At 50.3% G+C, this 10,867-nt stretch overlaps 1 protein-coding gene across 1 annotated transcript in view; it reads left to right on the top strand.

The window, feature by feature from the left end:
- The first annotated feature begins 1,489 nt into the window (after nt 1–1,489).
- Nucleotides 1,490–10,867, top strand: part of SIM1 (SIM bHLH transcription factor 1) — a 69,466-nt gene continuing 60,088 nt past the window's right edge. The window contains exon 1 of the mRNA XM_007469887.1: nt 1,490–1,861. Within this exon, the coding sequence (XP_007469949.1) occupies nt 1,687–1,861 (175 nt within the window). The 5' untranslated portion in view covers nt 1,490–1,686. The remainder of the gene's footprint in view (nt 1,862–10,867) is intronic.

Below are 10,867 nucleotides of genomic sequence, written 5' to 3' on the forward strand. Positions count from 1 at the left end.
CCGGTACCCCCGGCTCGTGAGGAGCGCTGCGAGCGCGGGTAGCAAGACAGCGAGCCGGGAGCCCGGGTGCGCTGGGGGGAGGCGCGGTGCGTGCACGCGTCATTCAGCTCGGTCGACCTATGAGCGCCGCGCCCCGGGACGCGCCGGGCCAATCAGAAGCGAGGAGGTTTGTGAGTGGCATTAGGGGAGGGCGGGAGAGAGGGAAGCCGGGAGTGAAGTTGAAGCTAAACCCTGTAAACCATTAAGAAGTTAGGGGGGCGTTTTCGGCTTCCAGTCAGTAATAATACTGGCTTCGTAGCAACTACCGAGGAGGAGGATTCTAAAACCACCTCACCCGTCCCAAAGCCCGCATCCCCCTCCTTCTGCCACGCACCCCTCCCCCAATTCATGACCAAGAAAAGGAGAGCCAGGGCACGCTCTGCTCCTCTCTGCGGGTGGGAAGCAGAGAGGCCCGAGGAGAGGCTTAGTTGGACGGTAGGCATGAGTGCAATTAAGAGGTGGGCGCCTGCGCACGCTTTGCTGCCAGCGGGGACTGAAGGTAGGTGAAGCGGAACACGCCCTGCGCCCGCCCATCGGCGCCCGCAGCTCTACGGCGGAGGGGGAGAGGCCGGGAGCCTCCCGCCCCCCGGTGCCTGCGAGGGGCTGTCGCGAATGTGCCACCTGTTAACCTGGCGCAGCCGTGCCCGGCGTGTTGCCGCCCCTGCTGGGCAGGGAGAGCGCTGGGTCGCCTCCTCGGCAGTCCTGAGGGACTTGATGTTTAAGTGCTACATTTTGAGGAATCCCCGAGACTTGAGACCCAAGTTAGAGAGCCAAGTTCCGGGCCTGCCAAAGTGAGGGGACGGAAAGGTGCCCGAGCGCTGTGGAGGAATTGTGATTTGCGGAAACCTGCCTTCCTGGGACTTGCGCCTGGCCTGGGCGGGGGCACGGGGACCGGCAGCTGAGGGGCTCCTAAGGGTCTTGCAAAATCTGCGTTTTGTTGTTTGGGCAATTTCCCAGGGGGCTGGAGAATGTGTCTGACGGGGGTGAGAGAATGGGAGCGTTATTTGCAGGGGACTCAGTCTCGCTGCTGATTTCTCCAAATCTTAACCAACCACCCGACCAACCAACCAAAACACTGAGCCCGGCGAGGAAAGCTGAGGCGCGCTGAGGCCCTTCCCGGCCATTTTTCAGAATTGGGGCGAGCGCGCGAGTGATTGTGGAGCCGCAGATCTCTTACGCTCTGATGCTGTTGTCTTCACAGTGGCCTGAAAGTGTTGTCCGGCGTTCCTGTTCTTCCCAAAGCGGCTCGGAGCCGCCCTAAGGGCCGCGGGACTGAAAGCAAACGTCGGGGATTATTATGTCGATTTCCCGAGAACCGGGGTTCGCAGCGCGGAACCGAAGAAAAGGCCAGCTCCTCGGAGGTCCCGCCGGCATTTGATACCCAGCGACGCCTAGGATTGCCCAGATCGCCTAGCGGTGGATCAGCAATTTTCCTCTACTCGCATCCCATATTTTTAAAGAAAAAATTTTCTGTTCGCCGCGTTGGTCTTTTACTGCCATCAAAACACTGAAGCAAAGACTTCAGTCTCGTCATTCAAAGTATGCTTTATATTTTTGCCAAATATGATCTCTAATTGAAAGTTTACTTTTGGTTTTGGATGAATCTGTGGAACTTATGTTGTAAGAAGAAAGGGGGAACGAGACACGATGAAAGAGAAGTCCAAAAATGCTGCCCGGACTAGGAGGGAGAAGGAAAACAGTGAATTTTATGAACTGGCTAAATTACTGCCTTTACCCTCGGCTATCACCTCGCAGCTGGACAAAGCATCCATAATCAGGCTCACCACCAGCTATCTCAAAATGAGAGTAGTGTTCCCAGAAGGTAAGTGACTTTGCCCAGATGGAATTTCAAAGGCAGAAGGGGCACGGGATCTGCCAGTGAATGAGCCTACGCCACTGGGCAGAGAAGTACATTCATACTTACACACACACTCTCTGCGAAGGGAAGTTTAGCATGGCTGCTTAACTAAGGACCTCTCTGCATTTAGAATTTCTGTTGCCTTTCCGTGGCTCTTTCTACTTCCCCATTAATACTTTCTCTTCAGTCCATCATATGTTTGATTGGGAAGCAGCTCAACAGTGCTTTTGTCAACACTTAGATACTGAGCTCAGTTGAAAGTACTACTAATCCAAACATGACTTTCTTTTTTTATTCCTCTTGTTAGAATTGTATCTAGCAGAGAGCAGGAACATCTCTAACTTCTTGTATTTTTGTTACGTCTAGATACACCCAGGTACATAGAGCTAGCTAAGGCAGATAATAATTTCTCTATATGTCAGTAATCCTGCAGATGAAGAGCAGGCATATTCATGAACAAATATGTCCTGAATTTACCCAGTCTCTTGACTGCTTCTAGCACATTTTTTTCTGAGTTGTTGAGATGTTCACAGATTCCAAAACTAACTCTGGGACTTGGTGATTTGCAACTCTGGGCTTGATATTTTCTCTAAGATATAAGATTGAATTAAGATCGCTAGCCCTCTCAGAAAATATCTTCTAGGTGGTAGGTTGGGAAATGGATCCCTGGGAAAATTGTCTCATAAGGCCTAGAAGTTAGAATAGCTGAGCTTTTGACATGGTTTAAAATGTGTATTTAGATTATCAAGGTTCATTGTGTGAGGACAGAGTAGCCTTGATAGAACACTGTCCTGTATAAAACCATTTATACTCCCTAGGGGAAGGACTCTTCTATTTCCCCATCCTTTCCTTTACCCACATTCAAATAACACATAAACATTTAAAAAAATATTTTAGATATGTCTTTGCTGGGAGAGGAGGCTTTGTAAATGTAGAGAACCAGGAGAAGGAAGCCTGTGTACTTACAAACCAGAACTTCTTATGTGACAAAGAGAGGTTTATGTTATTATTGATTTTGGATGTTTGTTGTTTTCTTTTAAGGAAATGGGGGCGGGATAATCATAATCATTATTGGGCTTTGAGTTTCACTTTGCTTCATCTTGACTAAAAGTTATTATCTGAATCAAAATCTTGCAAAACATGCCCCCAAATTAGTCAGGGGCACTAAAGGAAAACTTTCCAATTATAGTTCGGTTTTACCCCAAAACTATAAATAGTAGTGTGGTCATTTTGTCTTAAAGCAGTTCCTTGAACAATCTCATTTGAGCCTCGAAACCACAGGAAGAGAGGAATCAAAACCTAACATACCTGAAAAGTTTTAAAAAGAGAGAAAGAGAAAAAGGAGGGGGAACATATATTAAAAACCATATTTCCCATTCAAACTGTGCTGAGAATTGCTGGTGGGAAAATTACTATTATGCTGCATTGCCTTCTGTTTAAAAAAGAGATCTCGTTGTCTTCATACTGTCAGCGCCTACTTTATAAAAATAAAGCTATTGCGAACTCCGCTGGCCGCTCTGTTCCTAACAGGATTATTAGCAGTGATTTGTCAGCCCCTGCGGTCTCAGTGGGCTCCCTTTCTGCGTGATTTCTAGCGGGTCTCGTCAATTATCGGTGCCGATGTCGCTCGCTGTTTGATCAGAAGAAGCATATGGTGCTGCTTGTGAGGCTGCGAGTAATCGCGGAGGAAGAGAATAGAGGGTCGGCTTCCCCGGCGGGCACAGAGAGGGACAGAGCGCCCGGGCAGTCGCCAGGCCAGGGCCTCGTTTGTGTCGTGCAGACCCCGGGCAGGCGCGGCCGGAGGGAATCGGGCTGATTCTCGTTGTTTTGTTTTAAAGAGAGCAAGATTTCTTCTTTAATTAAGTGCTGACCCCACAAATTATAAATTGCGTGATAAATAAATAGGAAAAGTAAACTCTCTTAGCCAACTTCTCGTTATTTTTAAAAAGAGCGCCGGTGAAAACTCCGGCTGGAGTCCCCTTGGTGCCCAGGCCGGTCCCCTGTGGCTACTTTAAAGGCGACTGTGCTTTCTGCAGCCCCACTCACCTTCCTTCGGAGCTCTGGGCCCCGGGCCCCTCCTTCCTCTCCCTTCTTCTGTGGATGCGTGTGGGTTTATTGGGAGGAGGGGATGGACGATGTGTGAACTCCGGGCACATCATTTATTTCCCCAGCTACTGTTGAGCTCATAACTCACCCGTAGCCTCCACCGGGTGAGTTAGACAGGGTCATCCGGACAGCTGGTTCCTAGGGATGAGGTTTTAATTTTGAGGATAGATTAGCTTCAAAAGTCCAAAACCCTAGGCACAGCCCTTTAAAATATTAAAGGATAACAGCAACAAACAGTAAAACCAACAGTTTTCAAAAGGAGTGAAATAATCACAAGCCCGCAGAACCAAGCACAACCTGCAGAGGGTGCGAAGTTTGGGTTCAGCTGTTGACTGACAGCAGAAGGGGGAACAAGAGTGGGTCCATGGCAGTGGGGGAAACTGAGCACTTTATATGGGGGTAAACTTTTTTAGTGCTGAGAAATGGGAAAGAATTTGTTTGAAATGAAGTTCATATCTGTCTTAACACCATCTTAGCACATAGTAGGTCTTCAGTAAAATTTTAAGGGTGGGATGAAAGTAGCTATTTCATCATGCTAAGCCTGCTATCATATGTAACATGGAGTATGCAAGGTATATAATCTAAAATACTTCTAAATCTGGTGACATCTTAGTTACAGGCATAAAAATGACTGTAAAACTCCACTGTTTTTGCTCATATTACATTTTATTTTTAATACCCTGTAATTCTAAAAGACTTAAAACAGAAATCTTTCCATACTTATATGTAAAAGAAAATTAAAAATCCTTAATTCTCTCCCCCCTCATTTGCTGAATACAGTTTTCCCCCCCTAGGATAGCAGATTCCTTGTCTGGGAGCAAACTTCAGCTTTTATTTATCTGAGTAGATAAAATTGAGCTGTTGAGGGGAAAATGAGAGAGAGAGGGAACAGATGAATGGGCTATGGGTGCTCGGAATAATTAGGAATAAAGCATTAGATTGGAGATTTCATAGTAAAAACAAAAACAAAAACTCTGGTACAATTACTGTCATTAGAAATCATTAGAATTGCATATCTCCCAAGTGGTAACATATTCTATTCTAAAATAGCCTTGCAAGGAAAAAATTGGCACATTTAGATATGTATGTCTTTGGTGTTATCAAAACCAAAAAGGCAGGATAAAAAAAGTGATGATATGACTTTTCTGGGTGCAAAAAAGGATAAATTCAACTAAAATATATATATTTGTTATTTAGATATAATATAGCTTTGACTGGGGGCGTAGTGGCTTGCAGAATAACCTTTGAAAGGATAAGATGTTTTCAAATCTATGGCCATTCAGAATCTTGGTAACATCACTACTATTTCATTGTCAAGGTGTCCTGGGAAAATAAAAATAACGACAGAATTGAAATTAGTAGCTGTGTATGAAAGAGAGTTTCTACAAAGGCTGGAAGGACAAGGATGGTAAAACAAACCTCCACAGACACTTTCTGTAATAGTAACCTCAAGACTGAAATCCTTAATCGCCTTATATTTTTTTGAGGCCAAGAACTGAAAGAGAAAAAGAGGTCCCATTTCCCACGTGGATGGGTGATTTAAGGCTGTTTTTCTTGCTGCTTGGGGAAATGATTGAGCATTAGGTTTCCATGTTTATTTTCTTACAGAAGTTTTTCTCATTTAAACGCCTTCAAGCACAGTTTACGCTCCACGCTGGTTTTCTCTCTTTAATTCCAGTTTTGATGTTGACTTAAAATGTAGAGTGCAGAACTAAACTCCGTGCAGAGCATTTGCAAGGCAGATTTATGTGCTAGAAATTATAGATCAGATCAATGAAAAAAGTACTTTTTTTGAAAGGGGAATGATCACTAATAAAACCAATAACAACAACAACAGCAACGAAACTACAAAAACAGGGTATGATAAGATATGGCAGGGTACAATCACCTGTCTGAAGATAAAATCAGGCTAAATTTCCAGAGGTCAAATCCGATTTCTAGGGGAGTTATTTTTCAATTCTGGGGAGATCTTGGCAGCTTCCAGCTTTTGCAGCTACAAACGTGGACACAGAATTCGAACCTATGGATTCTCGCCTCATTTCTCTATCTTTCGGCTCAGGTATTTCTCAAGAGAATGAGGTTTAGACCCAACTAAAACCTTATGATTTTAGCTGCTCACCCAGTGCCAGTCTCTGATCCACGGAATTTTAAATTTTTCGTGGGAACGGGGAATCCTCAATTATTTCGCAGTGGGCCTGCGAATCAGAAAACGCTAAAACGGTGTGTGAGAATTGAGGAATAAAGCTCCTTCCTAGGGTAGCGCCCTCGGGCAGGCGGCTCCTGAGCGGAGTCACTCGACCTCGGTGGCTCGGACCAGCCCGGGGACAGCGACCTCGTCGAAGCCCCCGCCGCGCCTCCCGCAGGGCCCGCAGCACGCAGAGGGGAGAAGGATGTAGGCCGCGGCCGGCCGGCCAGGTCGGCGCCGTGCGGCCCATTCTCCCCCGGCGGCGGTGGCCCGCGACCCGCCCGCCTTCCCCCGGTGGCCGCAGCCGAGGGTGAGCCTGCTCGCGGCCTCCTCACGGCGTCTCGTCACTCCCCGCGCGAGCCCAGGTCTCTTCCCTCCCGGGACGCGAGGGCTTCTGCGCCCGTGCGCCCGCCGTCCCTCGTCCTGCGTGGGCCACTGCCCCGAGGCCCGGTCCTCGTCTAAAACTTAAGCCAAGATCCCGCCCGAGGGGCCGCTGTGCGTCTGTCGAGTCCCGACCGCCAAGTGGAACAAAAGCGGGATAGGCCCGCGCCGCTGGGCAGACCCGTCCGCCTCGCCCTCGCAGGGCTTCGGACGCCCCGTCAGGCTACCCTCGAAGGCCCGGAGTCTTGAGTGGACACCGCCTGACGCTCTCTGCCGCCTCGCAGCACTACCGTCAGCCCCTTATGCGTGTTCGTCCCACGGGTTAGTTGGCACCTGGCCGAACCTTGCCTGTCCCTCGTTCCTGCAGTACGTGTTCTCTCGGGGCTAGGCCCCGCCCGGGAAGCCCAAGCTTCGGGGCCGGGGCACCACGAGGGCGCAGAGGGAGAGTCAGCGCTGCGACCGTCGGTCTCCACCCCAAATTCACACTAACTTCAGCGGATCCCCCGCCCGCCCCCCCGGCAGAGGCAGGCAGGGGAGGGCAGGGTACACACGCACTGTGGGGGCCAGGCCGCCGCACGGGATAAAGCCCGGCCCCGCGCGGCCACCGACGCCCTCGGAAGGTCGGCCACACCCGCCAGGTGGCCCAGAAGGCCGCGCCGGGCGTCCGAGGTAGGCGTGGGTGCGCCTCGGTGAGCGAAGCGGCCTCCTGCCCAGTGACCGCTCCGGGCGCTCGGCCTCGGCTAAGCGCGCCCGACCTTCCCCAAGGAGCCCAGCCGCCCAGGCTCCCGGATCCCTAACACGAAGGCCCCTTGCTTGTGGGCTGGGAGGTTTGGACAGTGTGCTCTCAGTGAGCACGCACAGGCCCCTGTGGAAAAACCAGGTGGCTGAGACAAGTCCCCCCGCCCCCACCCCGGGACCAGAAGTTAGGAGCGCGGTCTCGGAGGGCTTTGCCCGTCTCAGTCACTAAGTTGTCGCCAGGTCATGGGACAGCTCCCCCAGCAACCCCATACTGGCTAAAGGGCACATCGCGATCCATCCAAGAGAAGGTTCCCAGGAACGACAACAAGGAGGACACCTTTCTATTCACGTATAGTGTTTATTTATTAAAGGAGAAAAAAACAAAACAGTAGAACAAGCTCTCTTCCTCCTCCTCTTCCTGTCTGAGTGAAGGAGGCGATGATGCCAGGTCTGTAATCTACATTTTGTCAAGGGTATGAAATTCATTCCGAAGGAAAAGCTCGATCAATTTATTTTTGCTGCTTGCAATAACACAGCTGGATGATGCTTTGAGCTCACGCTAGACTGGGGCTCATCATTCATTCGCCAAGAACGGGCCTAAATTGTGCCTGTGGGATTAGGTCAATTTTAGTGGATCTAGTTCGCCTCATTTGGTTACTAATTGGTTTCTTGTTTTATAAATCGAAATCTCATTTTCAGGAAATTACAAAACCCGTGCAGTCAGTCCATTGAGGTAATCCTTGGGTCAGGGGGTATTTAAATGGAAATGGCTCAACCGAGCACTGAGGGTAAAGCAACAGTGAAACTTCGCCCGGGGTTTCACGTGAAATGTGAGCTAGCCCTTTAGATCCATGATAGATACATCCCTTCTGATACTACTTATGTAAATATGATAAACCAGACTTTAAGGGAAGAGGGGGGCAGGGAGAAGCAAAATTTATCTGCTAAGGTTAATGTGGCATATCTTGGAAATCTTCCAAAATAGATTATGTTTTCTTTTGTCTTTGGCCACTTTAGCTGGGGAAAATCCTTTCGTCTAAAACCCGATTTAGTTATCGCCTCCCTCCCAGAGCTCCTTTTCTCCTTTGCAAAACCCCCGTTCTCTCGGCCTCACCGAATTACAAGAGAATCTTTAGATCTTGTTCCCACTGTAATCCTGCCGCAAAGGGAGTTGGTTTCCTCCTCATTTTAAACAGACAATCAAAGGATTTGCGAATTTTCTGCGGTAGGTCAAGTGCAGAAACGAAATCTCAGCTTACCCCCCTCGCCAACTGAAATGGGGTGCAGGAGTGCGTCACTGCAGGCAGAAGGTGAGGGGGTCCAAGGAGAGGGGTCTCTAGCCCACTCCGGGCTTTTCGGGAGGTGAAACCCATGAGCAGGGCTTCGAAGGTGTCCTGGGCAGGCTGACTGGAGAGCTCAGCCCTGATATTAGGTCAGGAAAGCTCGGCAGGTAGACGAGGGCAGCCAGTCCCTTATAAAACATTAACCCAGGCATAACCGTGTGACGGAGCTTTCAACCGGGAACAGAAGAGAAGGCGATGCTCGGTGAAAGCAAAAGGTTCCTTAAAAGGTGGTGGTGGGGTGTGTGTGTGAGGGCGGATACAGGAAAGGGCGACGGAGGCCCCTGTCACCCTGCGCCCGGCCCGGCTGCTTATTAACCTGCCGGTAAGTCTTAATTTTTCCCTCGTAGGCTCATACTAATGAGGCCGCAGCCCGAGACCACAACCAGCCAAGGCTGGCGCCGGGAGTTCGGAACCAGTACTTAACCCTGAGCCCAGCTCGGGGGATTTTCAGATGATTCGGGTCGGGAGGCGACTCTCCGGCGTCCCCAGCCGCTGTGGGGGGACCTTCATAAGTTTAGAATAAAGACCTGTGTTGGCTGCAGGCGCAGGCTTCTCACTCTTCCGGGAGCTGAGGAAGACGGGATTCCAGACACAAGGCGGCCGCGACCACCTCCCTGCACGCCCTAGCGCCCGGCCCCTCGCCCCAGCGAAGCTTTGGGCTTTCAGGCCTCGGCTGGGCCCGCGGTGTCCAAGGGTCAGCGCCATGCTGGTCCCGGGCTCTCCCAGCAAGATCCTTTCCCCTTTCCCCGTGCGGCCTCCCCGGCTAACCCCTCCCCCCACTTCTTCTGGGTGTGTAGGTGTGATCCGGGATGAAAACATGAACAGGTCGTGCCAGAAACCAAGGAGGATAGCTTGACTGAGACGGGAGGAGCGAAGGGAAGGTGACAAGGCGAAGGGGTGTGTACAGGCGGCTGTGGCGGAGGACCTCCCGCACGGTCCAGAGGGACCACAGGGCTCAGGGCAGTGGAGTCACTCTGGGGAAGAAAACTGGGGCGGGCTAAAGAATCAGGAGGGATTGCCGAGACGCGAGGGAGGGAGAGGAGTCCAGGCGAGGGGGGCGGGCGGGGAACATCAGTGTTTGCAGAGCTGTGGGGAGATCGTTAGATTTATTTAAATGTGCAAACACCCAGAAAGACCCGATTCGAGCTTAAGGGGCGCTCACGGTTACTCGTTACCAGGGTTTTGATCGCTAGCTTCGGAAGCAGCTCCTGGCCAACACATTTCAGGAGTCCAACTCCGTGTTTTATTCTGCAAGATCCGCCTCCACCCCCGTATTACAATGCGAGTGTTTGTCATTGGGTGCTTCATAGTGATTTGTCCCGTAATGCAGTAAATCAGTAAATCACCCCCCCCATTTTTTTGTCACGTTTAACCTTGTTTAATCGTGTAAGCACAAAAGAATTTAACTACCTAGTTACACTAATTTCAGCAGCAACATTGTTAAAAGATATTTCCCATAAGTAGTGTTACCTCGGTCTTGGCAAGTTTCTTCTGCCTTATTTTTCATTTTCTTCCTGAAAACAGGTACTATAGCAGACTCCATATTAATTTTTAAAAAAATCAGTCACGGGCATACAGGGAGTTTTATTTTTTAGGCATCACCGGAGAAATTATTTGTGGCAAAGCCTGGAAAGGTCTTAACGTGGTAGCATCAAGGAGAGGAAGGGGCAGTCTTTGTTAATAGATGATACCTGGGAAGCAAAGAGGAATGATTCTGTACGTCCAAAAGGGAACGAAAATATTGTAAGACGGTGTTAGCACCTGAAAATAAGTGACTTTCAGAGAGCTTTTTCTTGGAGTAGGGAGGGAGCTGAGGCTAGGACGTGGAAAGGAAAGGCAGAGGCAGGACTGCGGAGGGTAGCTGGTACTGGAAGCCATCCTCAAGCAAACGGATTTTTCCGAAGGGGATTAAAGTCAGAGGCCAGGGAAGGAAAATGGCTGGAGAGCCCCGCAGCCAATCAGAAAGCCCACCAGGACGAGCCGCAGCCTCAGGTCGTTCCCGGCGGGCAGCGTTATTCGCTGGATGGGTGGACACGCTCGGCTTCTTGATAAGGGTGATGAAACTTGGGGTGGGAAATAGTGTCCCTCGTCCGTCTAAGCACACTAGTGAACCTACGCCAGTTATCGCTCTGGTGCGGTGTCGGGGCCCCTTCTGGGCACAGACTGTCCCCAAACTCGGCCACTTGTGGTCCTCCCCGGGGGGGGGGGGGCGGGGCA

This window comes from Lipotes vexillifer, unplaced genomic scaffold, assembly GCF_000442215.2.
Source record: "Lipotes vexillifer unplaced genomic scaffold, Lipotes_vexillifer_v1.1 scaffold2083, whole genome shotgun sequence".
NCBI classification, from domain to species: domain Eukaryota; kingdom Metazoa; phylum Chordata; class Mammalia; order Artiodactyla; family Lipotidae; genus Lipotes; species Lipotes vexillifer.